At 40.5% G+C, this 18,006-nt stretch overlaps 1 protein-coding gene across 1 annotated transcript; it reads right to left on the bottom strand.

Moving 5' to 3' along the window:
- Window positions 1-720: 720 nt before the first annotated feature.
- On the bottom strand, window positions 721-15,456 carry LOC140246738 (uncharacterized). Its single transcript, XM_072326077.1, has 11 exons — window positions 15,148-15,456; window positions 14,146-14,415; window positions 12,293-13,828; window positions 11,873-11,880; window positions 10,950-11,072; window positions 9,406-9,563; window positions 7,685-7,837; window positions 5,786-5,904; window positions 4,351-4,461; window positions 3,012-3,079; window positions 721-1,089 (listed from the first exon to the last, which is right to left on the bottom strand). The coding sequence occupies exons 1-11, from the start codon at window positions 15,454-15,456 to the stop codon at window positions 930-932; spliced, it is 3,015 nt and encodes a 1,004-aa protein (XP_072182178.1). The 3' UTR covers window positions 721-929.
- Between the last annotated feature and the right edge of the window lie 2,550 nt (window positions 15,457-18,006).

Below are 18,006 nucleotides of genomic sequence, written 5' to 3'. Positions count from 1 at the left end.
TGAATGAGAGGTGCATATTAAACTGTCATGATGGTAACTTTCACTTGCACAGGAACCTTTAACAAACAAACTGTATGGGGATTGCACAGTGCACACTGTATTCCATTTCTGGAGTGCTCTAAATGTTGGTGACCGTTTATACAGAAGTTAGAGCACTTCAGGAGTGCTCCTGAGCCTAGCCTCGAGAGGGACATAACTTTATAGAGCGCTAAAGGTCCCAGGTGCCTGTTCATACAGCTTTCAAAGGGGTTCACGAGTGCTCCTCGATCACTCTACATGCCCTGTGTGAATGGGGCATTACGGGAAATAATACAGCCACCATCTTTAGGCTTCTCATAAACATTCACAACTACCTCTTAGATGACTGGCAGTCCAGATTATGGATGTTTTTCTGGTTATTCATTCTTGTTTTTCACTGATGAGGCAAAACAATGCAATGATACAGCTGTGGCTCATCAAGAACCGGACTATCTTACTACGCGATTCGGGTGTTTACTTTTAAAATAGGGGGGTCCCTGTCTTTCACACAAGCAAAGAAGTTTTGCACGAAAGCACCATGGTAGCCTTACCAGCTACCTGTATTCACTTATTTTTCTTGCAATAGAAAATATCTCTAAAAAATCATCAAGATTGAAAAAGAAAGATTCATCCACTGAAGGATGAAGAAGAAAGAAGAAAAAAGAAGGAAAAAGTAAAAAAACACCAAAAAAAAAGGAGAAAAGAAGAAGAATGAGTAATATTGCCTGAGATGGATAAAGTAAAAAAAAAAAAAAAAGTCACATACCCAATAGCTATTAAAATAAAGGAATATATCTGAAGCTCATAAGTCTCCTTATATTGCCACAGCCAGAAAATTTGTGGTGTATCAGCAACTTTGCTGACTTTACTTATCAACTCTTTGTACGCTCCCCCGTTGGATCCTATGCACTTTAAGTTGCACCGCTGCGATTCGCTCGGCTCGCGTCGACCGAGTTGATGGCCCATCTGTAGGGTTTGAACGTGATGGTCATGTTACCCGTAGCGACATTCGTCCCTAGAAGGTCTCGTACCTGCTGTGCCTTTTCCTGGCTGAGATATGGAACTGTCCACCTGTGGAGATTGATGATGTCCAGCATTAAACACAGGAAAGTCACATTATCAGCAATATCCTTGGATACCATTTAGAATGAAAAGGCCTGAAATACAGCCTATATCTACACAAAGCTACAGTTGTACATCATATCTTTGTATTAAAGCAAAGGGGCCTGAAATTTGATACTACCAAGGCCTAAATTCTGGATTTTTGCCTGAACAGCTGACATCTCAATACAACGTGCCAATAAAATCCTGATCATAATGCATATCGTCGCTAGAGCGACAAGACCTCGTGTCTACAAAATGTCAAATCAAATGTTCAGAGAACAAAAAAAAAAACCATGGCAACCAAAGCACTGTATGAAATGGGGAATCCTTTCCTCTGACATGCAGTGGTGGCTTCATTTTTGGAGTAAGACAGCTAGGACTTGGATAGGACATCACGTAACTGATCATCTGACCATTAATCCAAAAAGTTATTTTCACCAACATTTCTTATACGAGGTCTTGTCGCCCTAGCGACGATATGGAAAAGAAAGACAAAACAAAACAAAACAGAAAGAGTGATTACTTTTACAGTTGCTCCAAAAAGGGGAGTCTTAAAAACCTATGATCCTTTTTGAATGGGGTTGAATGTCTACAAAGTGGTAAAACAGCAAATACATAGTTACGTATTTAAACAAAAGAAAGTGACGTTGTTCCTGTTGGGAATGTGAAGCGTATTTTAAAGTAGCATAAACCCATTCAAATAATATCAAATGCAACACTATTTGAATAACATTCAATCAAAACCTTAAAAAAGTGATCTGAAAGTAAGTTGGGCTGCTCACTATGGTGTCAAAATGCAATGCTCCATACAAAGTCCAGTGTGAAAAGATATGGATTAAAAGAGAGTTATGCAATAGCTTTTTGTTGACAGTTAATTCTATGATATCATCGTCACTTGCATGTTTCAGTGTTATCAGTGTGACTAGCAAAAGACATGGCAAGGGAACATGCAAGTTATGCTGAGTCGAGGGGAAGGTGCATTCCAATGTCTTTTGTTAAACATTGAAGTACTTTAGCAATGATTGACAGATGAGGTCAGAAGAGGAATATTGGTTTGGAAGGATTTTTTTGTAGGCATTCTCAAGTAATCTGAAGAAAAATAGAAGAAAAATTGTTAAAAATGTATGGAATGTTTCTAGATATTCGTTTCATCGCAAAAGTGATGTTGAGGGTATCATTCATAAATCAACACAAATCAACATGCATTTGGATTTCAGGGGGCCTTTCAGGCGTGTCGGTGGACAAGGTTTTCTGAGAATGCAGCATGGTGCAGTGACTCCAGCCCCAAACATCTCCTAAACTTGAGATCCCCCCTATGTGTACCTGAACTCCCTTGCAAACTGGAGACTAAATGTACACAATATTGCATGTGTGCATCTACAGTAGCACACATTAGGAGCAGGATGTCCTTTCCTGGGTCCAGCTTCAGCTCTAGGGTAAGAGACGTTCCCTAGTGCTATCTCAGCCTTATTGATCAACAAATTTTGATGACTTCAGTTTCAGGTTAGGCAGGAGGAAGCTACTGTAAAATCAGAAATATTCATGGTCTGAAATTTTTGCAAATTGGAGCCGATGGCCTTTTTCGCTTCGCATGAAATTTTGTGAATTGTAACTGTCATTCGATGGAAACAGTGTAGACAAGAACTTTAGCGTACATTATATTTTCGCGAATCTTGGCCCTACCGAAAGTTGCGAAACTATGAAAATACACACAAAAATTTCTGGTTCTCCAGTAAATCTTGAGCAGTAGAAAAAAAAAAGAAAAGAAAGGAGAGAATTCCAAGGGGAGACACAGCGACAGTACGAGAAGGTTTGAACTTTTGTGGCAGAGAGAGAAAGTTTTGTGATGAAGAAGGTTGAGATGATAGGAGAAATATTGGCCAACTCACCTCACCACTTCCAGCTGAGTCTCTGCAGCGTCTGATCCATACCACTTCAGGAGGGCAGGCAGCTTGATCTGTGATAATGATGATGATGATAATGATGATGATGATGATGGTAACAATGATTTTGGTAATTAATAAAGGATTAGAATACAGAAATAGCAACAATAACAATGGTAATGAAGATACAGATTGCACTTTTTCCGACTGCTACTAAAATTACTGTTACTAAAATTTAAAGTACAGTTTACTATTATCAAGTTGAACTCTGTGTATTTCAGTTTGTGGCATGATTACCCATTGTGCAATTCAGTTACCATAATATTCCCATCTTGTTCAATCATACTCGTGATTTTTCTCATTCTGTTTTCTTTTTCTCCTTCTTCTTTCTTGTATGTATCCTCTAAAATTTTGTTTTTAGTTGCAAAAACTTCACTAACGTCCGGATTCCAAGCTCGAAGCAAAAATACACAACTTGCTGAGAGGTATGTGTATGTGGGTCAATTAATACTACATTTGCACTAATGTCAGAGTGAATGATATTGTACGTCACTCATTTACCAGATATGCCACTTTTGAGATTTACTCCCTTTTAGCATTAACAGGCCACTACTGTATTGCTTTTAAAGCTCCGACAGTAATAATTACTTTCAGAAGAACATGCAATCACAATCATCACCATCATCATCATCATCATCATCACCATCATCACCATCATCATCATCACCATCATCATCATCATCAACATCATCATCATCACCATCATCATCATCATCAACATCATCATCATCACCATCATCATCATCACCATCATCATCATCATCAATATCATCATCACCATCACCATCATCACCATCATCATCATCACCATCATCACCATCATCATCATCAACATCATCATCATCACCATCATCATCATCACCATCATCATCATCAATATCATCATCACCATCACCATCATCACCATCATCACCATCACCATCATCACCATCATCAACATCATCATCATCACCATCATCATCACCATCATCATCATCAATATCATCACCATCATCATCATCACCATCATCACCATCATCATCATCACCATCATCATCATCACCATCATCATCATCAATATCATCACCATCATCACCATCATCACCATCATCATCACCATCATCACCATCATCACCATCAACATCATCATCATCATCATCATCATCATCACCATCATCACCATCATCACCATCATCACCATCAACATCATCATCATCATCATCATCATCATCATCACCATCATCACCATCATCATCACCATCATTATCATCATCATTTCATCCACTTTTAATAACACTCATCTCACCTCCATAGCATCTGTATCCACCTCGACCTCCTGGTCCAGGTAATTCCTGGATGCCATGTCTAGTGCCTTCTCTAGGTTCTTCTCGGTGTACACATTGATGGGTGGACAGGACTGCAAGGGAAGGAAACAGAATATTGGGTTCACCAAAAAATGAACGCATCATTTCATAATTTATCACTTAACCCTATTTTACCTGTTGGGCTATTTGAGACCAAGTTTTTTCCGGGAGGGGGGGGGGGGGGGGTCAATTTGGCCGCCGATCATGTGATCGCCGCAAAATTTTGCCTGAACATAGAGCTGGACATCAATTACAAGATTACATGGTTATACAATAGAAAAATGTTGATTTTACATTTTTTTATAAATCAATTATGCAAATTTATGCATGAAATCATATTTTCACCTATAACTCCATCAAAAAGAATGAAGGATTGCTAAATTTTTGTGTCAGAGTTCCTCAAGACACATCAAACAATTTTCTTGTAAAAAAATAGTGCAATCAAAATCAGTTTCTTTTGTTTTTTATTGTTTTGTTAATTTCTTTTTTTTCGACCATTTGTTTTCTATTTTTTTTTTGCCAAAATTTGTTGCAGGCACTTTTTCAAGCTAATCTACATTAGAATTGATTAATTTCAATGTTCAAAAGTTGAATTAATCTAATTCATATCAATTAAACAAACCCCCCCCCCCCCACAATTTGCATTGGATTTGCACAAAGAATCATGAATTTGAGCTGTTTTCGGGATGACATGCATATGCAAAACATTGCGTAACTTCAGAACGGTGTACCTGGACGTCGCAAATTTGGTCTCAAAATATGCAGGAGACTTCAATGAAAAAAGTCATGAAACGACGCGGCGAAATCTTTGCGCGTTGCGGAATCGTGGCGTGAGGTGTCGAGGGGTGGTCAATTTGACCCCCCCCCCCAGTTAAAATAGGGTTAAGAAATCTTGTTTTTCAGAATGATGCCCAAGAGGATGAGGCTCATTGGATATTAGTAAGCCTACAGACTCTTAATCCTGAGGTCCCATTTTGGGTGCCTAAAACCCCATCAAGTCACAAAACCACTTTTGTGCTTTGGTGCTGTGGTTTTTTTGTTTTTTTTTTTCCTACAAATTTGCTCTTGATTTTCAGAGTTAATCTCTATAATAATATACGGATAATAATCCCTACAAATCTCTATTTTGTTACTTCGATCTCCTGTCTGGACTGGGGCACATTTCTACCCGAATGGGCTAGCTAATCCACCACTTGGGCAAGTTAGGATAGATCAATAAATGCCAATTAATGAAAAAAAAAAAAAACTTTGCAAGTTTACAGCAATGTACCTGGTTACGCAGAGAGAGTTACCAAGTTATCTTACTTCCTAATCATGTGATATAATCAAAATCCACATCAATATTTTGCATCAGGTGGTTATCGTGAAATGTCATACCTGAGCACCACAGTTGAGTGCAAAGTGGATACGTGCATCCAAGTCATCCACGGCAAAGGTCAACCTGGGGTCGTCGTCCTGGAAACAACACTTCTTTGTAGAGGGGTGTGGCCTGTTTTCTAAAGGGTGGACAACATTGGGGACAGGGACCCACAAGAAACCAATCAGCAGTGAATCCATCTGATAGCATTCTGCTCAAATACAATCACTGACATGATATGGCAACTGTGGGACAATAATCGAGAACATCTCTCGGAAGTGGAGAATTCATCCCTAGAATTCAGTGAAGGTAAATAAAAGTAGATAACAGGCAAGCTGCTTCAAACCACATCATCAGCTTGCTTTCAGAAAGCAAAAAACAAAACAAAAACAAACACAAAAACAAAAACAAAGCAATTACCACTGATAATTATCATTTTGTTATCATTATCAAAACTAATACTATAGAAGTAACACAAATGATATCACTGTTTTTGTTAATGCTTTTACCATTACTATCATTATCATTATCAATATCATTTTCTTTTGTTCTGATAAATCTTCTTGTGGTTTTTATTTCTTTTTTTTGTCATATTCAATGGTAATTTATTTTCATGAAAAGGGGTAAATGAATAATACATGGCAAAGCAAGCACAAACACTACCTGCCTGTAGTAAGGAAAAGCTATGATAAAGTGATTAGCTTACACTAATTTTCAACAGTACCAGCATTCAAAGGATTATGAGCTCTACATTTGACAACAGTATTATCTTGAAGAAAAAAAAAAGAAAAAAAGGGGGACGAAGTGACTTTTTGCTGCCAGCCGTTCCAAGAGGAAGTACAGAGATTTGGTGTTCAAAGTCACTGTGCACATGGCTGCACAAAATAGCCAATATGATAACGATATTTTATTCTGACTTCAAATTCCTTCCATGAATCAACCTACACGTATACAACTGTATAAGGGTGCAGCAAAAGTTTATAAATCTACCATTGCGTACCAATAGTTCATCCTATGGAAAATACCATTATACAGTATTCATACCACCCGTCTGTGGTGTGATTTAAGGTTTGCTTTGATGAAACTAGAATTATCACTGAAAGTGATTAATACTACCGCCCCTAGTGTCGCTTTATAGTATGTGATGTCAAGAGGGCAATGACGTTCATACCAAGTTTGTGCACTTGTCGAATTGGAAACAGAATAATTTTAGTTTACTGTACAATTACTGAGTTGACACCGAATTCCACAAGGTTTGGGTAAAAAGTGTGGTTACCATGGCAATGCATTGTCTGATACAAACACAAGGGACATTTTGCATAACTACACTTACAGACCATCATACACACCAAATTTGACTTTCATAGCTTGAATAGTTTATTTTGATACAAAAATGAGTGGTTACCATGGCAACAAATTTTCCTTAAACTAACACATTGGTGTCTTGCAACAGACCGTCTAACCGACCACCCGACCGCCCGCCTGACCAACATCACGGTGATTCCTATATACCCCTTTCACACTACGTGTGGCGGGGGTATAAGAAATTTCACCAATTCCAAATGTCTAGCAACGGAAATTTCGAACTTGTTAATTCTGGACATCAGTGGCTACTGTTACTTCAGAATGACAAACACAAAATACTGTATACGCCGAATATTTCGCCAGGTTTTTATTTTCGCAAATTTCATGAATCAGGTGCCATTCGCGAAATTAAAAACACGTGAAAATATTGACTCTGATCCAGATGTGGATGTGACATAAGCATGACCATTTTCCATTCAGTAGGGCCTGCAGGACTCCTTGATCGCAAATCTAACCACTTGCAAAATCGTTGGGAATTCCCGATTCGCGAAAATCTAGACTCGTGAAATATATGGCGTATACAGTATAAGAAAAGAAACTCTGAATAGACTTACTCCTCAGTATGCCGTGCTCAATGTCATCTAATGAATATGCATGGCCTGCGATGATGTAAGCACTGGTCTGCCAGAAGTTCTCTATCTCCAGGACTGAGGAGGGAAGCTTTTCTCTGACGGCCAGGGCATGGACGGTCAGTGCATTGTACACATCTGCGAGGGGGTTGTTTCTCAGCTAAGGATTCACCTCTATCAAGTGCTCAATGCCAATAACTGACATTAAAGGCATAATTTACCATGTGCAGATGAAACAAAAATCCAGCATTAGTGCTTTAAACATAGTTCTGAAATGCGAGTTAGGGATAGAAACAACCGCTGTAAAAAAAAATGAATCCATATAATTGATGTTATGAAATACACAAAATGTGAACAATAGCTATAACAAAAATTTTTTCCAGACTAAACCGTCTGCAGTTATGGTTTAATGAGAAAAAATACAGATATCTCCATAGTTATATTTTAAACTTTATTGTGAAAATTTGCATGGTAGGGTGTTTCGTGATACAAACAGACCTTCACATATATACGCATCAAATGTGATATCTTGAACATTTTTTGAGTTACTGCTCCCAAAGGTAAACAGAACCTTTAATGCACCATTTATACGAAGTAAAAAGGGGATTCTGAAGCTTCCTATAGCAGCCTCAAGCAGCCTTTCAGCTCAGTATAAACAGACTGAATTAAAAAAAGGAGATCCGACCTGGTCAGGTTTGGAAACCACCTACAGGGGCTGGTTTAATTCAGAGCCTGCTATAGCTGTCTCAAGGAGCCTTGGCTGTAGTAATTAAACCTGCTCACAGTACATATAAGTGGGGTACTAGAGTACTGTGTTTGGGATACCAAACAGTTTCACTAATGGACACCAAAGCCTAACATATCATAGCAAAAAAGAAGGGAGAACAATAAAGCAAAACAGTCGACAACAATTGGAAATTAAACATTCAAATGAAATGAAAGCAAAAATACACATGTAGGTGACAAACTGGGCAAGAATGGATACACAGCTTTGTGAACCCCATTTGCAGGGGCCAGGGCACGGGGGTGTGGAGTGCTCTGCGGCCCCTGTTTTTTATTCCATGTACAATACATTTACTTGTTTTATAATTTTGAAATGGCAATTTTTTGTTCAGTCTGAGCATTAGCCTGATGCTTACGGCAAAACAATTACATGCTAGGTAGAATAGAAATTAACCCTTGAAATGGCACCAGAAAGACCCTTATTTTATTTTGCTTTACAGCCGAGTTTGAGACACGATTAACTGCCATCCAAAATGTCTACCCTCCCTCCTTCCACCCTTAAAATGACTCAATATCCCTGTTCCCAAAAACTGTGTGCCCTCATTTTAACCCGTTGAAGACAAGTCCCAAGTATAATCGGGCAGGTGTCTATTAGCCCATCTTCCAACGGGCTAAAAACGTAGCGCCAGTCCTGGCCTGTACAGATTAACAAACATCCCTAATCCCTATGAGGTCAGAATGGCCTTCCCAGTGGACTGAGACACACACGTTTGTACAACTACAATGTACACTTGAGTGGGCTTGCTAACTTAACATCTACAATGGTTTATACCTGCAGGTCAACATTGGATGGATTACTGAATGGCTTTATATGATAAGCTTGACAAGTTATACAATGCTGACTGCCAGTGCCTGGAAAGGTAAAGGTTTGAATCCCCTCTACAATTTCCATTCTCTTGGTGTAGAGTTGCATGCAAGGATACTGATGAAGAATGCCTTTCTCTGGTCAGAGGTCAGGGGTCGAAGGTTAATGGCCTGAAGCTCTCTGGTCTTGCCTTGGAAGTTTGTGAAGAGGTCGCTGTACTTGAGTCGGGTGTAATCCACCTCCAAGCCATCTTCGGACATAAACATAGCCTTCAATCTATGGTGGAGAAAGAAAGAAAGATAGAGGGAATGTAAGGCAGGTGTTTTGTCTTTGAATGTTTTTAGACTACAGTGTATCATGCCTTCATTTGCTGAAATAATATGATGTAGTTTATCTGGATGTCTATCCATCATAATGATTGTTTTGGATATAAACTCCAAATTTTATTGTCCAAGAATGGAAATTCTTTTTGCCCAATTGATCGTGGGCCCGGCAGCCACTGAGCAGCGCCAGATCGACGTTGCTCTAACCTTTTTCAACTGTTGAACGGCAAACAAGGTAGCAGCAACTCCCATCTTTTAACGTCTTTTGGTATGACGCGGCCGGGGTTTGAACCCACGACCTCCCGATTGTGAGGGCAGCCGCTCTACTCACTGAGCCAACACATCGGTGTTACACATCATGTACACATCATGTACATTAACCCGTTGAAGACTAGTCCGGAGTATACTCGGGCAGGTGTCTACGGGAAATGCGTGTTGTAGCAAACTCGCTCCGTTCTCAACTGGTCAATATCTGAATTTTTATAGCTTGGCAAGGCAGTTCTACTACAGTGTATCTTGGTGACATCTGCTCTGTGCAATGTATGCTACACATATGATGCTATCTTCCAGGATAGCTTTGTTAGAACAACAGCCCTTTGAATCACTTTGGTGTAAAAGCTGCCTTTAAACAGTCATCACTACTGTAGCCTACAGGAGGCTGGGGGCTCCTGTATCAAAGTGTGTGGTGAATTTCAGCCAATTTTTTAGGTATGAGTTTACAACAGAATGACGTACAAGAACAAGGAGTAAGTACGTGTATATCATGCTTTTTGTGTAGAGTCTCTCTGGTATTTGGAAAATAATAATAGCTGAAAAAAGAAAAAACGAAACACTCTATCAAACGATATTCCTACATCATTTTTGGATGACTTTGGAGAACACAGGTCCCTTGAGGTCATGTCATGACGTGTAGCATTTTTGTTTCTATCAAACTTAAAAGTTAGATCTATTTATTTTTCCAGATGACACATCATAAAGACAGGATGACAAAGCACTTCTGGGTCTATATCTACATACACAAAAATTTAAAAATTCAGTCAATGGGTTCATCACACAAGTTTCAGTAAAAGCAATCTATAGAAACCTAATGTAAACCAGAAATATTCTTGGCACAAAATTTCTGTGTACTGGAGCTGACCGCCTTTTTTTTTTTTTTTTTTTTTGCAGTGTGAAATTTTCATGAATTGCCACTTGTACTCACTTTATAAGTGTATGGACAAAAACTTTTGCATAAAGTACTTTTATTTCACGAATCCTGGCTCCTCGCAAAACTCATTAGAAGTTCATGCATGCGAAAAGTTCTAATTTCAGAGTGGTGGATTTTCTCTTCAGAACAAACCTCAAAATATATTTCTGCAGGTCGACCGCTAGCTCAAGAGCAGACTGGATCGGATTGAGAACATTGTATGACTTTGCAGCACTCGACGGGCTGGACATGGTGACGACACTGCTTTGATGGGTCCTGTAGGTAAAAAGTTTGCGTGTGGGGTGTTTATAGCATGGCACATTAAAGGTACGGTAACGAGGGTGTCACTTGGGTGGATGCATTTTTTGAGTAGAGGAAATAAAACACTGTAAGACAAAGAAAATAAATAACTGAGACATTGTACATTGGCATGAAAAACGTAATGGTTCATTAATCTGCATAGTCGCTATCCAGAGAGCTTGTCATTCCATACAGACACTTAAAGATATGCAAAAGTGTCTTAATTCTGAAAGTGAAATAGGGTTCTTTCTTAAAATCTGAATGTTATCACAGGGTGCACAGTTTTGAAAAATGCAATGCAACATAAGTGTACTTGTTTCAAATTAAGAACCTAGGTGAAGTTCCTGACAACCTTGCAGAATTACAACCCTGTGGAGTAATCAACCTTCAAAACAAAAAAGAAAAAGAAAAGAAAAACAAAACAAAATCTTAAACCTCTGGATGAAACATTCTAAAACATTAAATTGCTACGTAAAAATATGAACAAATACATTTGAAACTTGAAAAAAAAATGACCAAAATCACTTAAACTTATAGGTAAAACAAAAACAAAAACAACACAGAACAAAACAGCAAATGAGGCTTAAGTGAGTGAAATAATATTTTTGAAGTATTTAATATTTAGTGTCAATAAAAGCTGTTTAACACTGCTTCATACAAAATCCAATATTGGCAAGCCACTGGCGAAAATGGAGTCAAATGGGACCTGAGCTTTTGATCATAGCAGATTCTTTTTCAGAGGCAAAATGACAAACATGCAGGGTAAGTAAACCCACATCACAGCCTAAGCACAACATGCACAGTCTAGGAAGAGAGCAGAAACATAAAACAAAGCAGGGACTAAATACTGTGTATGCTAAATATCTTGCCAGGTTTTCACTTCGCAAATTTCACAGGTCGGGTGCTATTTGCGAGTTTAAAAGCACAAAAATATCAACTCTGATCAGGACATGAATATGAGGTGCACGCATATATTTCTCTGTTCAGGACTGGACTCCAAAATCGGGAATTGAACCACTCGCAAAATTGCCTGAAAGTCCTGAATTGCGAGAAATTTGACTCGCTATCAAAACATGACGCATACAGTAGTAGGGGTAGGTTAATAGTCAAAGGCAGGGAGCCAATGAGGGAAGGAGGTGGGTATCAAAAGGAGGGGGCATTTCATATTTGTTACAGAAATGAGGCATAAAATCTACTTCCTGTATCTCCTTCACCGTCATGCCGGCAAGTTCTGAGAAGCCGACTACGTCGATCCACGGTCTGCTGTGGCTGTCCCCCTCCCATTCAGCATCAGCTTCACCAAAGTCTCCATTGTCCTCGCCACATTGGCCTTCAGGAATCACGTCAGTGCGGGCTCGCTTCGCCTTTCTTTTTCCAGATGCCTTTTCTTCACTCTTTTTCTTCTCCTCTGCTTTGCTCGCTCTCCTCTCTTTCATGCGCCTTTTCCTCCGTTTCTCTCGGGCGTCCTCCTCCTCTCTCTTCCTCTCCTGGTATGCCCTCTTCCCCACCCCCAAAATCGCTTGCGGCACCGCCTTCCTGATCTTCTGTACCCTTGTCCCCTTTGGGTGCACCTGGTGTTTGTTGAGGTGAGGTCCAACATGGTCATCCAGCCTTGGCGCTCCAACTGGCTGTCTGCGTGGGTTGGGAGAGGCATGCGATGAGCTGGGTGAGGAGTCTGAAGAACTCTCTGTGCTCTCCGAATCTGACGATGAAAGATCCGAACTGGATGCGGGTGAAGGTGTCCGAGGAGGGGTAGAAGATAAGACTGCTGCAGATGCAGTAGACGATGTGCTAACCGCAGGAGTGGCTTTGAAGAGCTGGGATGCTGCAGTATCATCTGGGTCACGCTCTCCGGTGAAGGGAAAGATTCCTGCATCTCTGAATCCTGCCCGAGCATACTCCGGCTTCATTTCCGCCCAGGCCTTAGCAAAGATACTTGCAAAGACCGCTCTGTTGGGACACTTCCCCAGATGTTTATCTTTCCATGCGGCCTTGGCTTTGTTGTACAATTTCCTCAGGGGATCGAATACTGTATCAAGAGGATGCCTGACGTGTGATGAGTGAGTCAGAAGTCCGTACAGGATGATACCGTTCTCGGCACAGAACTCACTCACATGATGATCAACGTGGGTTGAGTGGCCATCGATGAGAAGGAGCACCGGAAAGTTGGTTCCCACGCTACGCAGGAATGGATGGAAGTGGTTGCACATCCAGGAGAAGAACAGCTCGCTGTTTATGCTTCCCGTCTTGCTCACACCGTAGAACCAACTGTCCGGTGCTTCCTCCGGAAGTTTCCACTTTCGGGACATTCGCTGCCCTGGGTAAACGATGAAAGGAGGAACGTATTTGCCTGAGGCCGATGCTGCCTCCAGCATCGTTAGCATGGTCTTTGTTCCTTTCGTGAATGCGTCGACGGACTCTGACGCCTTCGAGTTCGACGCTCGGTCACTCCTTGGACTGATCTGAAAGCTGCTCTCACCCACATTCCAGATGCGATCTGCACAGTCCAGAATGCTTGCGCTGTTCTCGCTTTTCAGATACACATAAAGACCCTGATACCAATCATGAAGTGTATTGGATGTTGAGACAGCCCTTCTCACACCGCAGCCCTTTGTCATTATCATGGACAGCATCGGATTACGGGCCATGAACCTCTTGTACCAGTTGTTGCCTGGCTTATGATCCTTAAAGGGAGTCTTTCGTCCCTCACTCCTGATGATGTCCTGGACCATCTTGAGAAAGAAAAACAAGCAAAGAATGTAGTGAAAATAACAGAAAAATATTGATGTTCTTGTAACATAGTTATAACCCCCTTTTTTTTCATTCTTAAAAGTGGACAGAATATGTTTAGATAATGTAAGTAACAAAAACAAATTCTCTCTTGAAAAGAAGCAAAATGCAAACTATTGTAAATCTCAAAAACTTATTATTTCTCTTCACTTAATTCAACTACATTGTATATATTCATCTCCTTTCACAATTCATTATTTACTATGATAAATGCATAGATCGTTCAAAACAGGCAGCATATCGATATAATTGTATGCACCTTAAGAATCTGCTGTTTGTTGCGGCAGTACCCTATTCTTGACATCTGAACCGCCCATTTGGCGATGCGAGCCTCTTCAGCCTTGGTGAGGAAAGGCAAGGGGCCTCGCTTGTTGACACCCTCGGGACGGCGACCAGACAGCTTGTCATACAGGGTGCTTCTGGGAATCGAGAATTGGATCGACGCCTGTCTCTGCGACATCTCACCCTGTCGCACCTTCTTCATTGCATTCTCCAGTGACGCCTCTGAATAAGTTATATTCGGTACAGTCTGAAATAAAACAGAAATTGCTATAAATCACTTGCCATGGATTTACGCAGATATCAATACATTGGAAATTAATATTTGGACGTCTCTCTCTTTTCAAAATGTGATCTAGAAGTTTTTTTGTGTTTTCTTTTCTAAATCTGTGTCAATATTTAGATGGAACATTCATTATACAAATAATGAATGTTTACGAGTGCAATGGACAGAAAATTTCATGAGGTGAAAGATGAAATGATCCATTCAACGAGGCGCAGCCTAGCTGAATGGATCAAACATTTCATCTTTCACTGAATGAAATATTCTGTCCATTGCACGGATTAAAAACATTTATTATTTGTTTTATATATCGCCTGAAAGATATCCTTGTCCTTTCATATTTTACTAATTTAGAAATAAGTGAGAATCTGAGATCGCGAGAGTGCTCACTGAGTGCTTTACGCTATTACAGGTAGCGCGCTGTCGCATACATACACTGCAACACCTACGTATGCAAGCATAGTGTGCCGGGCTCTCAGTGAGCACAGTGAGCGTGCAATGGAGCAAATCGTATGGATCCAAAATTGCACGGTGAATGGAACCACGATTGCACGGATGATGACTTTATAGTAAAATGGGCCGAGTAATCAACGTCAAGCAACTAATCAAATGACAAGGATCTCTTCAGTCGTTATATAAAATGCACTCATGTTCTTGCCCATTTTTCAAAACAGGGAATACAGAGGTATTCTTATTCACCTTTACAGTCTGCCGTTTGCTGCAGTCATTCTCTTTTCTTGATGGCTCTTTGTTGCAGACATACTTTTTTGCTGACAGCTGCACTGCCCATTTCTTGGCTACACGGGCCTCTTTAGCCTTGGGCTTTGTTCGGCGAGGTGAGGGGCCTGGCTTGTTGACACCCTCGGGCCGGCGACCAGACAGCTTGTCGTGCAGGGTGCTCCTGGGAATGGAGAATTGGATCGACGCCTGTCTTTGCGACAACTCACCCAGTCGTACCCTGTTTATTGCATCCTTTAGGGACGCCTCCGAATAAGTCACTTTTGGCATGGTCTGAAAGTAAAATCAAATAGACGTCAATATAGATCACATTCAATAAATCATATAAATTACATTGAAGCTGGATGGATAGTCGAAAGTCAGGGCTTTAAGTATTAAAGCAATCATTATAAAATAAAATAAAACTAAGAACATTTAAGGGCAGGTGCAATGATAATGATACATACATGGTCTAGAAACTTAGTTTCGTCATTCATTGACAAATTTGCAGCATTAGCAGGGGGAAGGGCACTCTTCACTCCAAAGGACAATAATTCCATTTTAAATTGAACTACTGTATACGCCATATATTTCGCGAGTCTAAATTTTCGCAAAACGGGACTTCCCGACAATTTCGCGAATGGTTAAATTCGCGATCGTGGAGTCCTGTAATGAAGGGAGAAATGTATACGCGTACATCACATTCATATCGGCACTAGAGTCAATATTTTTGCATGTTTTTAATTTTGCGAATAGCAGCTGACTCGCGCAATTTGCGAAAATAAAAACCTTACGAAATATTTGACGTATACAGTATAAGGTAGGTCCATGAACCCTAACTTACCGATTAGTGCTTTGCTAACTTGCAGTCTTGTGAGGATTCCAGTGGAATTTCCAGGACATTTTCCAGTAAGATAGTTGAATCTGCTCAGCCCATGTATACCAAAGTAATTGAATAAGCAAAAGTCACTCTTAATGTATTGCATAAAAAGTGCAAGTACCAGTACCTGCACTTGGTTGGTATTTAACCCGTTGAGGACGGTTTAATTTTGCTACAACATGCATTTCCCATAGACCCCTGCCCGAGTATACTCGGGACTCGTCCTCAACGGGTTAAGTTCAATCAATCAGCATAAAGGATACCAACATATCATAACAGTAGCAACTCACTACTTTTCATTAAGAGGTAAGGTAAAGCATGATAACATCCTTAAAGTGACAATTACACAAAACTTGCAGAAATAGTCTATCTTTGTACAAAACAAATTTTTGTTTGGCATTAAGTTAGCCTTTGAAAACTGTCTGTGCCACTGACAAGATCGAAAGGACCAAGAATTAAAAAAAAAAAAGGTCTGATCACAAATGAAGGCCAACTTGTCAACACTCTGAGCCGCAATGCCCATCTGCCATTTGAATATTCCCTGCATGGATAGAGAGAATGGATGACCATGTTGCACCATGCAGTGACCACAAGATGGAATTTAATCAGCTGTGGGTACTGAGAACACATTGCATCAAACTTTGCCAATGCTACATTCAGATGTCATCATTGCATTCAGATATTCAGTACCCTGTTTTGGGATCATCACGGAAGGAGATGACCTAACTGCATTAGCAGCGACCCAATACGTACAGCGCCCCGGGGTTAGAGATCTAGATGACCATCCATGCTGAATCTGAAGCCGGGTTCAATCTTCCCTCCAGCGCTTTCAAGAGGTGGTCAATTCTCTTCTCCACAGGCTTTCTTGTATTAAATTTCTGGTCTCCGTCTATGTGGGTGTTCATGTACAGTAGTTACCGGTTGCATATCCCACAGTATAGCATTTCTGTGGGACGGAGCGCCCCTGGGTTTACTGTTGTCTACCGAGCGTGGACTGAGTGAATGCAGCAATATCAGCACATTATCACACTGGAGGGTTCTAGTACCCGGTACAAAGTATACAGTATAGAACACATGAAGGGTTATTCCCCTGCCTTCTTAAACAGGCAAGTCAAGTGCTCTTTTTTTTCTTTTTTTCTTTTTGGTATTTTTTTGTTACGCCAAGTGGGAAGTGCGAAATTAATTCAATTTTAATAGGCCTAAAATAGGACAGTACTTTCTCAAGTATAGCAGGTCTTGAACCTTGAAATGATAATCCCTGTAGCAACTCGTTGAAGCTAAACTGGGATGGGATGTGCGACGACAACATTGTCCGACGGTGCTTGAAAGTGCTATTCTATACAGATATTTACAATAAGATGTCATGTGCGTGCAAATAAAAATCAGGCTGCCAGGCTTACAGCATTTTGGACCCTACGGGAGGCTGCAACCTTCTGATGATTGGTAGGGCAGCCTTCTGGAAGGTGTCAACAGTAGGTGCAGTGACAGCGTTGCTTGGTAGGTGGTTCCAGATCCATACAGTACGTGGATAGAAGGAATATTTGTATGGGTCAATTGAGGCATCTGGTATCATGTATTTGAGCTGGTGGTCATGTCTGCCAATGTAAGGGGCTGGAAAGATGGAGGGCGGAAGTGATATGTTGACACCGTTGTACTATTGGACTTTGTAGAACATGGTGCATTGTGCTGTGAGGCGTCGTGTGTGCAGTGTGTCCCATCCCAGTTTGGATACAAGGGCTTTATCTTTTAGTGATCATGAATTCTGTAATCTCATTGGTCAATCAACCACTTAATATATCCTGTATTACCTGGATATGACGTCATGATACTGACTGTATTACACAGCCAGCTGCGCGTGTACCAAAGACGCTTATAGGAAAGTGCGCGCTAATCCTGTACAAAACAAATGGACAGCGCGCGGTCCTCAAGCGTATTGCGCACATAACCTGAGACCACTAGAC

The sequence above is a fragment of the Diadema setosum genome, chromosome 3 (assembly GCF_964275005.1).
Source record: "Diadema setosum chromosome 3, eeDiaSeto1, whole genome shotgun sequence".
Classification (NCBI taxonomy): domain Eukaryota; kingdom Metazoa; phylum Echinodermata; class Echinoidea; order Diadematoida; family Diadematidae; genus Diadema; species Diadema setosum.
This window is presented reverse-complemented; position numbering and strand designations above follow the sequence as displayed.

What these genes read in the sequence shown, in the direction of transcription:
- LOC140246738 (XM_072326077.1), bottom strand. Translation starts at nt 15,456, where the DNA reads ATGCCAAAAGTGACTTATTCGGAGGCGTCCCTAAAGGATGCAATAAAC. An exon ending in TGGATACAGATGCTATGGAG is followed by an intron (nt 3,080 to 4,350) that starts GTGAGATGAGTG and finishes TCATTATCACAG; the next exon opens with ATCAAGCTGCCTGCCCTCCT. An exon ending in ACTCAGCTGGAAGTGGTGAG is followed by an intron (nt 1,090 to 3,011) that starts GTGAGTTGGCCA and finishes CAATCTCCACAG; the next exon opens with GTGGACAGTTCCATATCTCA.